The sequence below is a fragment of the Anarrhichthys ocellatus genome, unplaced genomic scaffold (genome assembly GCF_004355925.1).
Source record: "Anarrhichthys ocellatus isolate YVR2014 unplaced genomic scaffold, GSC_Weel_1.0 scaffold13, whole genome shotgun sequence".
In the NCBI taxonomy this organism is placed as follows: domain Eukaryota; kingdom Metazoa; phylum Chordata; class Actinopteri; order Perciformes; family Anarhichadidae; genus Anarrhichthys; species Anarrhichthys ocellatus.
The window spans coordinates 4,944,492-4,960,900 of record NW_022280043.1 but is presented as its reverse complement, the minus strand read 5'-3'; the positions used below and the strand labels follow the sequence as shown (position 1 = coordinate 4,960,900).

Here is a 16,409-nt window from a genome sequence, read left to right as displayed (position 1 = left end):
GCCCTTTGTGTACCTCCTGTAAAAAATATTTCTCTACCGGTACAATGTCACCGTCTGGCCTTTTATTTCAGCCTTCATACATCTCAGTGCAATAAATGTATTCACAGGAGGTTTTAAATATGAGCTCCGTAGCCCTCACCTCACTCTAAAGATCCAGCAGGTACTGATGATATAACTCCGCACTCAGATGGTCTAGAGCTGTGAATTATATGAAGACAAATTTCGCCTTTTCATTTCATTTAAAAGCACTGTTGCCCACTCCCACTGGCACTGTATAGCCCTAATGTGGCTTATACAATATCTCACATCCTGATGTGAGATATTGTATCATAGAGCCACTCTGTGTGCTCACTAACATACTGAAGACTAATGGCTTTTTGTTAATATAGAGCCGTTGCTTCTGGTTTGACCCCTTGTAAAACATTAATTTGTCTTGTGATTATTTTAGAATCTCAATATTGTCTCTGATCAAGCCACTGGTCTCAAAACTTACACCACTGCTATACCTAAGTACACATTTGAGGTGCTTGTACTTTATTTATGTATTTCCATTTTGTGCTAATTAATATTTCTACTCCACAGTAAATCACAAGAAATATTTTACTTTCTACTTGTTACAGATTAAGACAAGTGTAGATTAAACTGCTTAACAGCCTATATATATAAAACTGTGAAACTAGCTGCATCTTTAGCTTCAACAGCTACTTACACATGAATGCGCCAGTAATAATAACCACATTTTCTGCTTCATGAATACTTTTAATAGCTTTTGATGCTTTAAGTGCATTTCGCTCATACGACTTAATATTTCACTGCAGGACTTTTACTTTTAATCAAGTATTTTTATTTTGCAGCTTGCTACTTTTATTTAAGTAGAGGAGCCAAATACTTCCTCACTGAAAACGTCGATGTGAGCTAAATTCTATCCAGAAAACATAGATTTCTGCTGAAACAGAGAAGTAGGCCTAGCTCATTGGCTTGCCATGTGTTTTATTACAGAGTCTCACTTTAACTAGATTACACATCAAATTAGTCCTACTTAAGATTTTCCTGAATTGCAAACAATGAACATAGAAGTCTTACTAAAGTCTGATCTATTGCTAAATTGTAGATAGATTTGTGTGAGCAACCAAGCACTTGGGGGTCTACTCCTCCATGTGCAGTAACTGTAAGGCATACAGCCCAGTTTACTGGTATTCATATTGTTGCAAGGTATAGGTGCAATGTGGCTAAATGTTTGATTCTTTAAGAAAAGAGTGTGAGAGGCCAAATGGTTGAGGAATATCTTTAAAATATTCCATACTAAGATAAGAATATATCACTGAATGACAGAAAACAGTGCCTTGGTTATTATTTATTATTATAACATTCATAATAATAATAAAAATAATAATTCAAGAACATTAATGCAAGAAACTTACACTCTATAATAAATAACAAACCTTTTTTTCCATCAACTTTATTATACAAATTCTTTGAGAGTCACTGTCGTATCCAAGGGGCGCAATGCATTGAAAAATAAGAAAAGGGTTGTTTTGAAATATATAGGCATGAAAATAAATCCATGAATTTCATTAATGGACACAATCCCTGTCCATACCATTTACTGTTAATACTGCTTTACATTTCAGGTGGCCGTTAACCATCCTCTCTCTAAATGAATTCATAATGTTAAAAACACACACCATATTCATTCATTTCTTCCTCAGCTTTTTAGCTGACTTGCCTGTCTGTGAGTTCTTAGTTGTGAAAAATAAATATCCCCTGTAGCTGTGTAGGAGGCTATGACAATAGAAAGACAACAAAATGTTATGAATTTGGCACTGTACAACTCATTAAATACTAACACATAATTTGTCGAATCCTCAAATTAATGTTGAAGAGATCACTCAAAATATTCTGATTGTACTAGCTATACAAAATACAATACTTTCACAAATTAGATTAACCATTTATAAAATTGTGATTATGAGTTTCGATAGATATGGCTTGTGAGATATTACAGACTTTGCTACAGACCTTTTGTGGCTCTATTAAAAAAATCTAATACTACTGTATGTCACCTGTCCTATTTCCCTGAAAAAGACACTCAAAGCATTCAGGTTTCCATTAGACCTTTGTTTTTCTCCACCCGGTAAACATTCATCCAAAAACACATACATTATGGCATCATGGGTTTAGTGTATACAACCCATAATATGTTATTGGGTCAGGCTGCTGCAGTTGAGACAACAGACCGCCTCCGGTCTGGTTTAACAACTTCTGGCCCGTCCCAAACACATCTATCCCTCACTGGTTGTTAAAACACCGTTATCTACACATACGTTTAGAAGGCGGCAGATTTTTTCAATAGATATTTTTGTACCCGAGTGGAAACCTAAGTAATCACTTGAGATCAAGAAGTCATAAGGCCGATGTCTAGGCACAGTACATACAGCTGGAAAATTGGCCATATAAGCATTGATGGCCTTCAAATCCAGGCATACTGTAACTGCCTCTCAATGAAATGGAGCTGGCATGCATCAAGATTCAGAATGTTTTTAAAAACTTGAATTTATGACCAGATGTATGAAAAAACCAACTAGTCGTGAGAATGCTAGTTATCTAAAAACAATAAACACTTAAATCCCACCAAGTAAAAGAACATCACATTATAAGATAATTGTTAATAATAACCATAACAGTTATAATAATCATTAATAATAACACTCCATCATATTCATAACAACTACATTTAGCACTGTGTGTAAGGAAGATTGTCCAAATGAAATCTGTGTTCCTGTTTGTCAGTATTTCTTCTCTGTACCTTTTCACATGACTGAACAGAAACCAAGCAGTAACAAGTTCCTTCATTGATCTGCGTAATTATCTCCGATTTCATGTTTTAAAAAATCCTCTCTATACAATACCTTCAATTGATCAGTCACAATGTCGGCCGTGCTTGTACAGAATGTAAACCTTGAGGACACGATACACAGTATGTCTGTATCTGGTGCAAATAACAGGGGATAGATTTGTGCAAAGTTTTTTTTTGTCTCTATGTTTCTCTATGAACTGTGCTTAAATTGCTCTTGTTTTTTGTACACATTAATACTGAATACACCATGACAATATCAACACAAAATCAAGAAAAAGAGATAGCATTTTATATGGACCACAGATATCACATACTACAGTATATAGGATAGGATAGCCCTTAGTATTGATAAGCGTTGTTATTGATGAAGATTTTTTTTCTTTTATTTTTGTTGTTTTTATAACTGGCTGAAGTGCGTTATGATACAGCAAGTTCTTCCTCTTGAGGATGGGGAGGGCTTCCTAATCATCCGAGTCTCTTACGCCATATTGAGCCACGCAGGAGAAGGCCTCAGGTCGCCCTTTCTCTCCTGACTCAGAGGTTTTTTTGGCTTGCTCTGAAGCCAATCCTTTGACTGTACAAAATATCACCGACTTGTATAATTTGTCACCTGGTGAGAATAATAAAATGGTGATTGTCAGACCAGCTTCCTCTATGGTATTTTCTTTGTATCTCCATAAATGGCTTTGAAGGACAGTTGTGTAAGTGCAATCTCTGCATCACGGTCTATTCATTTGTGCTCTGTAGAAAAACCTTTGCTCTTCGTTCACAACCTGCAGTAAAGCAAGTTGTCGTTTTATTGGTAAACTGAACACATGCGTCTCTTGACTCGTCTGTGTTTGTGTCAAGATATTTTTGTAATAACATGACAGATGGCTCTATATTATTTGGTAGTCCATCGTTTTTACAGTTAGGTCCTGATCTTGAGATGGGAACATTAGGGGAACTCACCCATAACGTACTCTAACATCAGTTTACACTCCTGTAGTGTAACAGTGATCAGTGTGTGAGTCCCTCTGGGGGTTTGGATCTAAGGTCACATGGAAAACTAGGCAACCCAGGCGTCAGATTGGTAGTGTGGGTACGTCCGCGGTTTCAAATCCTGCCAAGGCTGCAGTGTCCCAGTAAGAAACAGCCCCCACCCCGTCCACTCATTCACATGGGAAGCAACAAAAATCCGTTCTTTCTCCCTGTGATGAGGTTCAGGTGTCAGATCTCCAAAATCCCTCACCAGGCACACGGTTTATTCACACTCATCTGGTCCACCGGGCTTCTCCCCCGTGAGGTTGAGTTTTATAAATCATTGTCGGCAAGAGCTGAATAGGCTGACAGTCCAGCAGGTAGTTGGCTCAATTCTGTATTGAATTCTGTGATACAATATTCCAGATGTTCCTCCTCTTCATCAACCTCTCTCTCTATATATATGTATATATACGTATAAATATGTATATATACATATATACGTATATATGTATATATACGTACAGTATATATATGTATATATACATATATATATATATATATATATATATGTATATATATCGTCTTGTTCCCTATCTAATATGGCTCCTGAGTACTTTTTGCAAAATATAAAAACTAAATTATAAACGACACTTCTGTTGGTTTTGTTTCACCCTTCCAGTCAGTCTATCTACAGTAATGGCACCGCTGTATATGGCAATATGGCAAATTTTGTTACAAAATATGGCTGATGTAGGCTATTACATAATTGGAACAGATATTCCCCATCTAGATTTTTAATTAACTAATCATATTTAAGCTATTTAATTACAAGGTAACACTAATTTCAATAGCCTAAACACGTTATACTGTTACTATACTTTATACTTCTAGTTTTATTTCTTGTAGTTGAATATCTAATAGTTAAATGCAGAAGGGTGATCTAGTCCCATATCTTTGATGAGGGGTAAACTCTACATTAGGCACAAACCTCACACCGTCACCTCATTTTTACTCCCCGTCCTAATGCCCTGACTCCCTCCTCCGCTTCCTGCCGACCCCCCACCGCCCCCTCCCGGTATGAAATGTAGCTGCTCAATGGTGTTCTGCCGTTTCGCTGCAAAAGCCATCCTTCTGGCGCTGTGGCCCCCTAGTGTTCCCGTTCCCATGACTACCCCCTGCGCGGGCGGCTCCCCCGCCCAGCCCATGCCCCCGCTCATGTGCCCCGTCATGGCCGTGCTCCTCTCCTGCTCTCGTCCAGACGTGGGGTGAGAGTTCATCTTGATCATGTGGTGTCGGTCGAGGGAGGGCGTGGCGCAGACGTTCTGCTGTGACTGGGCCTTCTGCTGGCGAGGCAGCGTGGGGACAATCCCTCCTGTGTGGGCGTATGGATCTGCAACCCCCATCCCGCCGGCCCCCATCCCGCCGACCCCCATCCTTTCCTCCAAATGGTCCGGGGACATGAGCAACCGTTCCTGTCTGTCCTGCCTGTCCTGTCTGTCCTGCCTGTCCTGCCTATCCTGCCTGTCCTGCCTGTCCTGCCTATCCTGCCTATCCTGCCTGTCCTGCCTGTCCTGCCTTTCCTGGGTCTTCCTGGTGAGGGTCTGCGTGTTGAAGTTCTTATTGGAGGCAACCATGGCTTTGTAGTACTGGTGTTGCTGGTTCTTGGACAACCTGGACAGTGTTCCTGTGTTGCCAGGGACGTCACCCATGTTGAGCAGCTGGTCAGAGGCTTTAGCTTTCCTCGCGGTCTTGGAGAGAGTGTCATAATTAGGGTTGTACTGGGGCTCCGGGGGATCCAGAGGGTAAGGGTTGGGGGTTGGTGACGCAGGCATGCCAGAAGGTGGCGGCGGGATCCAGGGACGGACTGCATGCCTGGGGAGGGTTCCTCTACCACTGAGGGTGTAGTCTCCACCCCAGTGGAGGTGGTGCTGAGAAGACTGGAGAGCCGGCTGGGCTGTGTGAGGCCGTCTCTTGGTGGTGCAGTAACCAGACGAGTACTCATCAAGACCTTTCTCTGGAAGCCAAACAAAATTTCTCTGAATTGTTTATCACCACAGTAAATAGCATCAGCACATAATGATGCATCCTGCACTTTGTGCCCTGGTGTCAAGAATGTCACCGTGCTTCAGTGCTCGCGGAACAGCTGCGAGGGAAGAGAGGGGCAGACAGACTGGTACATTTGTCCTAATTTCTCGTAACATGAAGGTACTTACCGAGGCGTTTGAGCGAGGAATATCTGTTGAGCTCAGGCTTGGTGGCACTCTCATAGGAGGGCGGCAGCTGAGCCAGGTTGTGCAGGGAGTGGTGGAAGGCCGGCTGGGATTTGGTGTTGTTGTGTTTATTGGAAAGCAGGGTGCCTCCAGCTGGCAGCTGAGCGTTGTTCATTCGAGGGGTGCGTTCTACAGGGACCACAGCGGGAAAACAACTGTGTGTTAAATGAGATTTGCTCCTCTGGTAGCGCACTGCACTTAGCCGTGTGAGAATCTGCTAACATTCACAGACAGATTTTAACTTGCTTTCAACACAAGCAACCAAAGCTCTGACAATCATTATTATTGTTGGGATGAATGAGTCTACTGTTGAGCTTAAATGAAACTGAACAAAGTAAATGAAGCATCGTGGTGATTACATGTAATTCACAGAGGAGCCCGGCTTTCACCAGCTGCCTTACCGATAGTTGCGGTGTGTTTGGGGCTGGTGCCTGATGAGTGGATGAAATTGTGTTGCAAATTGCCCACTGCAAGAAGAACATAAGGTAATCAGCTCAAAATGGATGTCAGGCAGTTTCCAGTTCAATGGTCCTTTAACATACGTACAAAGATGATTTTTGCATCAATTCACCTTCACGTCATCTCACATGCACAGTGCTTCTCACCATCTTCATATAAAGCATACAGATTTTAAAGATGTCAGATTCCTGTTCTGTTTCTTCCATAATGGCTACAAACACGATGTGCCCCAGCACACAGAGGATGCTGTTACAAAGTTCTGGTTGGGGCTCTGATTGTGCTATTCACTAATGCTTTAAAATAACCTGAACTCTCACATCTGTTGTCCTTGTTGGGCTGTCCTGGGGCATAAAGATTTTTCGGAGGTCTCCCCAGTGTCCCCTGTGTGTCCGCTACAGCCAAAGCCACGCTGTTGTTTCTCTCATCCTGCTGGACTGGGCTCGACTGGTGCCGCAACATATCGACCAGGGCTCTAATGATGTAATAAAATAAATTTAAAAAAGGGAAACACAAGATGAAATAGACAATAAACTATTGGCTAATGGCTGACTATCCAATTCATGAAGTTATGCCACGCAGTCTATGTTTTGTGATGAGTGATTTTTCATATTTATCATTATCAATATTGTTTACAGGGTATCGGTTTCGGACATTGGATTGGTGGGTAAGTGATCGATCATATTCATGTGAGGATAATAATTTGAGATAAATTTATGAAAATATCAATCTCATATTTGTTATATGAGATGTATACGGTATTAAAATCTTCTTCATAAACACCAATTGTTTGGTTATTAATTTGTGTACAATGATTAACCTGTAACTGTGCTTGAATAAGCAGAATTAGAAGACAATACTCTATTAATCATTACCATTCTTTAAAGGATCAACCTATCGCTCTATATAAGTCGACAACTGTCGTCCTCCACCACTGTACCCCAAGATAGAAAACTGCAACCTATACAAAATCTAAATGCAAATCTTTATTGCCAAGATTACGGGCAATATTAGATATGAAGCCTAGAGGAATCTGCAGCAGCCACTCGATGAAGATCAAATATGTTTCATCTGATGACTAACAACATCATTCTGAGCCCAGGATGAGGAATGTGGGCCTTTTGTGGAGTCCCGAAGACCTAATTTCATTACAGTATTCATACATAAATGGAAGTAACAAATCCAGCAGTGAGAGGTGATGGAAAAATATTTTTCAAAGCCTCACCTGGGCATATTTAGGTCCCTTTGGTTGGCTTCCTGTTGCACCTTGTTGAAGACCACCTTGATGCCCACGGCAACAGCCACCATGAAAACGATCACGCCTCCGATGACGAAGCCCGTGTTGTGGCTCTGCTGCTTCAGCGGATCAAAGTCCGGGTCAGGACCAAAATCATCTGATAACATCATGGCGTCTGTCTGTGGCTTGGCCCAGTCCGGAGAGTCATAGTTTGTACAGATGTGCTGCTCCAGTTGCCGGGTGCGATCTGGGCAGCAGAAGCGGTAGTGGCAGGTTCCACAGCAAAACACGAAGCTGTCCTTGGAGCAGTTGAAAGCGCTGTCAAACTGTCCCATGACGTCATAATAACCCCGACATCCATCCATCCATATGTCGATCAGGCGGGGTTTAATGGGCTCTACCTGGGCGGCGCCTAAGGGAGGTGCGAGGGCCTCTGATGAAGTCACATTCTTGGGGAACATGACCTGGGCAAGGGGTCTTGGAGGCGTCTCAAGAACTCCATCGGAGGTTTCCGGAAGTTTCTCGGGGGTTTTGGTCCTGCCTTGGCGAGCTGCCGGTCTGATTTTGACCTGCATGGCGAGGAGAAGGAATGGGGGGCTGGGGCTAGCCTTGGGCTCCGCGGTGAAAGGCCTCTGTGAGCGGTCTATTTGCTGAGATGGGGGGGACGGAGAGGTCTCCGCAACAGTGGTGACTTGGGCAGTAAGGAGGGAGAGCAGGGAGACAGCGAGGACTAGGAGATTGGTGGTGGGCGTCATTTTTACATGACTAAGAGATCTATTTTCTGTTGTTGAGTCAATGCAGTTACACCGCTGTATCCGCTTTTGCAGTTTAACCCACTAAAATGGCATGTGAAATAATCAAGTAGCATGAACAACCTACTGGATATTGATGATGTATCGTAGTTTCATTCAGCAATGTTGGATGATGAAATTTGAAGCCTGTTTTGTTTTTGTTTTTGTCAGAAACTGAGTATTTCTATGGTGTAATATTAGAAAAGGTCAGGAACATTCCAAATCAAAAGGTCTAACACTATCAAAAACAGTTGGTAGGTTTCAATAGTTGTCATTAATGGTATTAAAATGGTTTTAATTTACTGATAGAAAGGAACTCTGAATGTGTAATGACTTCATCTGTTGCCCTCCCAAGAACACTAAAATTGATGCAGCTTTGAAAAAAGGACAGATTGAAAAAAACAATCTTCATGCTTTTAGTGCTTAATGCCTTGTTCTACGCTTCACCTCACACAGAACAAAAGGACAAATAGCTGACGCACCCCTGGATGGAATACATTTTTGAAACCACAAAGGCCAGTAAAAATTAGAAGCAAGGATTTTCAATAAAATATGGCAGTCCTATACATTCCTGTGCTGATCATGGCACTTGAACAATAGTCTATGGCCTGTGTTTTATCAAATGTAAACAGTTTTATCTGTTTTGTTCATTCCTGAATCTTAGTCTGGCACTACATACATTCAGAAATGTCACTTATATAAGCTGTAAGCAATTCTTTTCTGAAAATATGTATGAAATCTAGAATACTTTTCATATATTTTGTGTTCATCGGCATTGTAGACAATCAAATGGGATTAACAGACAAAACTGTTCATTAGTCATGCCTGCTTTCTCTAGAGCAGGGACATATCTACATGTGAACTTGTTCTATAGGCACTCGTCACATCTATAGATACGCCGTGTACTTTATCTCAATCTTTTCTAGCGTTGGATTTATGTGCATCCGTAGTTGTCTGGCACGGACTGTAACTGTGATTGGGCTGGGGTTGATAATGGGGGAGGCTCAGCTTAAGTGCTAGAAGACTGTAACAGCTGAAAAATAAGAGTAAGCATAAACCAAGGAACTGACTCCCAGCCTGTGAAATGCACTGCAAAATGAGGCAAACGTCATGGATTTTAAATGCTCTCTATTCAGCTTTTAGGCACAAAAAGTTACCCGTCATTGAACAGTATCACTAATTAGATGTGAACTGAATGGCACATTGCGTCTCCATGTGACATGTCTCTCCAAGTAAAATTATTCCTGATTTGTCTCCGAGGTTCAAAGAATATCACTTTTGTTGAGAAATATGTAAATGTGTGAAGTTATTGTGTTGGAGGTGTTGGCAATAATAGACAGAGGCAGATCTGTCTCCCACAGAAATTATAATTACATGTAATTATCAAAATGTCCCTATCTGTAGCGGAGAATGTAGGCACAGATGGGGGAGACAGAATGCTGAGATCACCGAGGGCTCCGCTTGTTTCGGTTACATGCTCCTCTGACCTTCTGAGGAGAGTTCAGAGGAAGAAGAACAAGAGACACAAAGGCAGCAGTTCTCCGACCGACTAACGTTTCAAAAGAGTCCCTCTTTTCTCTAAATCTTCTGCTTGATTTCCAGAATTTTCTTCAAGTTTACACGTCGACCGACCTGGAATGTGTCCGCTGCAAGACAAACGAGAGGCGTGATTAGAAAGACGCCCTGCACTGACACAATCCAGACATTTTTTATTAATTGCGTTGTGGCCATCGTGAGAGGCCGAGTGTGTGTCAGTGTGCCTGTTTGGTCGCGGGAGCTCCTGAGAAGCCAATGATGTGAGAACGAGAGAACGAGAGCAGAGGGATAAATGCAGGATTTAAATGAGCAAAGAGATTGTGGCGAGCGGGAAGAGCCAGAGGTATAGATGCAGAGACGACCATGAGTGGGAGGGCGGTGTGTGGGTGGCACAGAATCAAGTACATTTCTCCCAGCACTTACCAATACAACATAGCACATCACACAAACAGCACCACCAAACAGATCTGCAAATGCAGTCAACGCCACGCACAAGAAGAGTGCTAATCGAGACTGTAAATCAGCTGCTGTTGGAGCAGTTAAAGGGGTAGAAATGTGAAACTGTAAAAAGGCTTTCTGTGCATGTGAGAGAATATAGTAGGAATTCTTTAAACCTTCCTTGTCAGTCTCTTTCTCTCTCTCCTTTATTCCTTTTGCTCCCTCCTTCTCCTCTATTCTCCCTCGTTCTGCCTTTCTCTCTTTCTCAGATTCTGTGCGTGGGTTGAGGCCGCTAACTCTCTCAGAATAGCACTGCAGTTCTGTCTGTGTGTGAGTGAAAGAGGCAGTGAAAGAGAAGGGAGGCAGAATCCAATCTACACCCATTAGCCAAACCAGATTTCAAAGTCACATGTGCCCGTCTCCTGCTCGACAAGATGACACCGCTGCTCAACTTCCATTACCTGATTTCTTTTCTGCTCACTTAATGAGGATTTTCTGGCCAACATGTCCGAACCACTCCCCAATGAATGTGCACTTACAAGAATTAAAAACATGCAGGTTCAGACCTCCTGCACCCAAAAGCGTGAATTGTCCAATGTCAAATTTTCCCAGCAAAGTGACTCAACATACAATAGAAGCAGATGTTTTCCTGTCAGTATCTCTATATTGTGCTGCTGAAGCAATGCAGTAGAGAGGATGGGAACTGAAGGGTGAAGGGCAACACATTCACAACTGTGAAGATGCATTCCTGAGTTACATGGCCACTGGAGGTTAAACAAACCGTTTCCACCGATTTATTTTATTGCAAGCAATTGTATCAACGCAAATAAGCCAAACGGCTCCCCTTACTTTCATTGCTGGTTGCAGACGGCTGGGCATGCAACAATTTCAACAGGTTGTTGGAAATGAAACAAAATGGCCCCTTTTTTTTCTTTAGACACGCTGTTGCAAAAACGCACTGAAATGCGTATCAATGAAGGGGAAAAACCCTTAATTCAAGTCATGTTGATGCAAAATACATTTAATTACAGTGAAAGCAGCAGCGCCGCTTTAGTCTTATCAGTCAAATATATGCTGCGCAAATATATGCTGCGCAATGACTTTGCATTTGGTCATCGACACTTCAGGGGAAAAAAACCTGAAAATCCTTCATTCGGTTAATAAGTTGCAACTTGCAATGAACAAGCATGCGGGAAATGGAAATGACTTGCATGCATCAGAAGGCTAAGAGTGTGTGGGTGTATCCGTGCCGGTGCGTGTGTTTGTGTGTGTAGTCCGGCTGGATGTGTCGGTGTGTCAGTCTTAGTAACAAAATGTTCAGTACATCGCAATGTGCTATCGAATAAAGTGTTTAAATGATGAAAGGCACGTCATGAAGCGTAAAGCGTAATTATGTTTTTATGGCGCAGCTTTCATCCAAATGTTTTTTTGTTTGACAGCCTCCAGCACAGCTAACGCGTGCAAACAAATTGCCTAACACATTCTTCATACAGACAGAAACACAAGGTATCGAACAGTTTCTGCGGGTAATTCGGTAATTGGTGTTGCATGAATAAAAGGTGCATAATGTCGTGTCTTACCTGTGCGCTGCTGTGGGGTTTGATGCTGGAGAACAGCGCTGGGGGAGCCTGCGCACTGTATCTCTGTAGCGTTTCTCAGATGGCAGCCTGTTATTGTGGCAGAGGATGATCAGGACAGCTTGAACTGTTGCTGGATCCGTCACCTGTATTAAACGTTTCTTCCACAAGTGCTGCAGATCTCAGTCGTTGTTTTCGTGTCCCCATCAGGCTATTGATAATCCATCATCACGGCAAAAAGAGGGGAGGAAAAACTCAAGCAAGATAGAAAGAGAGAAAGAGAGAGTCAGTGGCGCGAGATGTTCTTAAATTTTCTGATACATGTGACAAAGCAATTCAACTATCACTATAGAAAAAAAAATCCCGTTTCTCGAAGAGCACAAGTTATAGTGCAACTATTCTGGAGAGCACGCAGTAAATTCAGGAGCTCAAAATGACAAACGCGTCATCTGGAAAAAGAAAATCCCCCAATTTAACTTTTCTCCATCTACAATCGACTGGAGCTGGTTCGCTTCATAATTTCCAAGCGAGATAGGTTACACCACCTAACTGCGACTGGCTTCACGGAGGTCCGCCGGTGGGGGAGCGCTGTGATTGGTCGCTCAGACTGGTGCTGATGAGACTCTCAACTCCGCGCTGCTCGGCTCTGATGGTCATTAGGCCCATTCAACTAGTGGCGTTCATCTTTATTCCCCTCCATTTAATTTGCCTCTTTAATTCAATGACCCTGAACACCGACATTTACATGGCTCTGGGAAAGAAAAAAAATACCAGTCAGGAATGTAGCTACTGTTCTTTGATAAAAGTAAAATGCTGGGTTGAGACTAAATATATAAATATATCAACAGGGGGAAATTTGCTAAATTAAAGCAGCCGGTAAATTCAGTGGAAGACCTCCAGAATCCAAAGTGTGTGTTTCTTTGTGTGTGTGAATGAGAGAGAGAGAGAAATGGAGATAGAGAGAGAGAGATGGTTGCCACAGCAACTGTGTCATTATGTTGGTGGCAATTATGAAAGCTATGAAAACGGGGAAGGGGAGAGGATCAGCGCAAAAGCTCCAACACTGATGCGTGAACAAAACTGTCCATTAGACCCGGACCTGCATATTGGTAATTCAGAGATTTCTCAAAAGTTTGAGACAAGCAGGGAGGGCTGGAAATATGTACAACACGTTAAGGGAAGAGTGATGGAGATGTGTTTTTGATGTAAGACAGGAAGTTGGCTCGTTTGGCCTCCTGCCAACGTCACACACAGGACCTGCCTCCTCACGATCTTCACATCGTCGACAGCACATGAATGATGTTAACTGAGGAACTTAGTGATCACACATCAGACCTCAGGATGAATCACAATGAATACCATTTCACTGTATGTGACACAGGACAAACCATCACACTCATACCCTTTACATCTGACTCATATCATTTTAAGAGAATGCTATTGAGGTAGATACCAGATGGGGAAGGAGGTGTACGCACTTCCAAAACAGGGCTTACGAAAGGTGTAAAGGGTTATGTGGACCCTCAGGTGTCTAAGAGGGGCCTGATAATTACCTGCATGGCAGGCAGCTATTTCTGCACAGGTGGGTGGGCTGCTGCATGTCTGCAGCAGAGGCTAGTGGAGCCCTTCATTAGATGGTCCAGTGACGCTCTACCGGGTGCACTTTCACTCACTGGTTTGCTGGGGTGGATGCAATTACTGATTTCCTCATAATGGTTATTCCGTCAGCAGAACAGGATACAAATATAATAAGAGTGGTATTGTACATCGCTGAGCAGTAAAAACAAGAGGCTCGTATCTATTCTCAGCAGCTATACAGAGACAGTTAAAGATTTCCCCACAGTAAATTATCAACAGAACTCCAAATAATAGAGCAAATATTAGTCATTTTTCATTTCACTTTTTGTATTTCAATGTTTTATTAATTTAAATAATTTAAAATGGACACAAAATATCCAGCCAACAGTCTGCACAATGACAGGAGATTCAGAGGCACATTTTCCATCCTAATTAAGACAGCGCTTCAGTGTGTTTCCTTGGGAAATGTAGGCCCGGCATGCATTTAGTACAAAGAGAAACCCTGCCTGCCAGTGAAACGGGTGGGGAGACAAATTCTATCAAACCTGGACGTTTTCACTACAGATGTCTTCTCAGGTACCCACGTAGCTGGTCGCAGAGCCGGGTATCTGAGAGCACATACCGCTTTGTAGGGAAGCAGGGTGGTTTAAGAGAGTCACACCACTGTATGCTTAATACAGAGATTAGATAATTCATTTTTAATCAAGTATTCTTGCAAACTACCCTGTTCCCTCAGTCACTGATCTAGGTCTTCACACACAACCACAAGACAGGTGAATATGAACATGTCAATTATAAACAACTTTTGTAAATACTGAACAGTGAAACAGTTTTAGAAAAAAAACAAAAAAAACGTTAAAAAGGGTTTGAGATTCCATGAAAAACATAACAGACCTCTTATACTCCACTGCCAGCTCTTTACCGTTACGTCATTCAGATTACATTATGAAAAATACTATTTAAAAAGATGTTACAATTTTGTGTGACATTTACAATATTTCTATCCCAATAGTGAACCCACCGACTTCTTGCACAATTGTTTAGCAACTTCTATCCATTATTTCTGTGTTTAATTTGAAGACCTGACTTTGATTAAAGTAACGTCCTGGCGTGGACTCACGAGTGAGCCTGGCTGAGCAGTACACAGTACCATCACAGCAGCATTGACCAGGAAACACTTTAAAGAGAGCCGATACCAAGCCCGACACAATAGCAGTTATGTCTCATTATTAATGGACAGACATTAGAGGTCATGTGAATCCCATTCCCTGTCTTACTGATTCACACTATAGGCCCAGAGCAAACATACAGCGGATGGCATGATCTCCGCAGTGCAGGTGTTGTCTTTCCTTTAAAAAGAGGAAGAAACATTTCATCATCGCGTGTTCGGGTATGGGAATAATTAACAAACATGTTATGCCGACAGGAGAAACTGCAGGCAAAACAGAAGTTAAGGTGTGAGTACAAAGTAGACAGTCTGGATAGGTGGTAGAAAGAGTCAGAAAAAAAAAAAAAAAAAAAAAAAAAAAAAAAAAAAGGGAACAAAAACATTGTCAGCACACTTCCAATATTTATATTTACACACTCTCTCGCTCACAAACGTACACACGCACACTGAGAATTCCGTGGAGGTATTAAAGTCGCCTCAATGCACGCTTTTTATCGGCTTTCTTTTTCCCTGCTACATTAGTGCTACTACTACTGTTGCTATTGCTGCTGGTGGTACTGGCTCCATTGGCCCCGTTACCCAGAGCCGCTGGCACCGCTGCCGCACTGGGCCCCGCTCTCTTCATGGGGTCGCCCGCGTGCTTCTTCGGCTGTGGGCCGTCATTAGGGTCCTGAGGTTCCCCAGAGGACCCGCCCATGGCGTGGATCTCTGTGAGCAGGCGAGCGCGGGACTCGTATTCTGCATAGTCCTCTAACAGCAAACGGCCGGCCTCTTCGTTCAGAGCCGACTCTGGATTCGGATGGATGAGAAGACACTTGATTGTCTGTGGGGAAATAAAAAGGAGATTAAAACGTGGCGACGGCAACACGGCTGACATTCACAAAGACTGATGGTTCTGCTTACAAGTAAGACATGTCTGAGGCCGAGCTCTGCCTTCCAGTCCCTCTTCAGCACGTTGACACAGATCTCTCCCTTGTGACCCACATTGGGGTGAAAAATCTTGGTCAGGAAATACCCCTTGGGTGGAACCGCAGGGAAGTCCTTCCCGAGGACCAGACGCATTCGGAAAACGCCACCAGCGAACGGAGTTCCCTCTGTCAAAGCATAAAGAATTCATCTCATGAACAGTATGTCCCGACTGTGCCAAACTTGATCCATGAAAATAAAAAAGAGTCAATGAGAGGCAACTGAATCAACTAACAACAACATAGAAATCATAATATATTTGAGCCATGAATAAAACTGTCACACACACACATATATATATATATATATACATATATATATACATATATACATACATACATACATACATACATACATACATATATATATATATATATACATACATACATACATACATATATATATATATATACACATATACACACACACATATATACACATACACACATACATACATACATACGTACGCACGCACACGCGTACGTACGCACACACACGTACGTACGCACACACACACGTGTATATACACACACACACACGTGTATACACACACACACACACGTGTATACACA

The 16,409-nt window shown here is 42.3% G+C and overlaps 2 protein-coding genes across 2 annotated transcripts in view; both read right to left on the bottom strand.

Moving 5' to 3' along the window:
- Positions 1 to 4,386: 4,386 nt before the first annotated feature.
- shisa7a (shisa family member 7a) lies at positions 4,387 to 13,006 on the bottom strand. Its single transcript, XM_031852941.1, has 6 exons — positions 12,129 to 13,006; positions 7,772 to 10,220; positions 6,867 to 7,021; positions 6,492 to 6,557; positions 6,034 to 6,219; positions 4,387 to 5,834 (listed from the first exon to the last, which is right to left on the bottom strand). Exons 2-6 carry the CDS (start codon positions 8,536 to 8,538, stop codon positions 4,810 to 4,812), a joined length of 2,199 nt encoding a protein of 732 aa, XP_031708801.1. The 5' UTR covers positions 8,539 to 10,220; positions 12,129 to 13,006; the 3' UTR covers positions 4,387 to 4,809.
- A 1,380-nt stretch (positions 13,007 to 14,386) lies between these two features.
- ube2s (ubiquitin-conjugating enzyme E2S) overlaps positions 14,387 to 16,409 on the bottom strand; it is a 4,730-nt gene continuing 2,707 nt past the window's right edge. Inside the window, exons 3-4 of the mRNA XM_031852964.1 lie at positions 15,775 to 15,965; positions 14,387 to 15,694 (exon numbers count right to left, since the gene is read on the bottom strand). Of these exons, the coding sequence (XP_031708824.1) occupies positions 15,338 to 15,694; positions 15,775 to 15,965 (548 nt within the window). The 3' untranslated portion in view covers positions 14,387 to 15,337. The remainder of the gene's footprint in view (positions 15,695 to 15,774; positions 15,966 to 16,409) is intronic.

Bases quoted from the DNA above. Each gene is read 5' to 3' on its own strand.
- shisa7a (XM_031852941.1), bottom strand. From the start codon at position 8,538: ATGACGCCCACCACCAATCTCCTAGTCCTCGCTGTCTCCCTGCTCTCC. The intron at 6,558-6,866 runs GTGAGAGTTCAG...TTCTTCTTGCAG, and splicing joins GCCCAACAAGGACAACAGAT to TGGGCAATTTGCAACACAAT. The intron at 5,835-6,033 runs GTAAGTACCTTC...TTTGGCTTCCAG, and splicing joins TTCCTCGCTCAAACGCCTCG to AGAAAGGTCTTGATGAGTAC.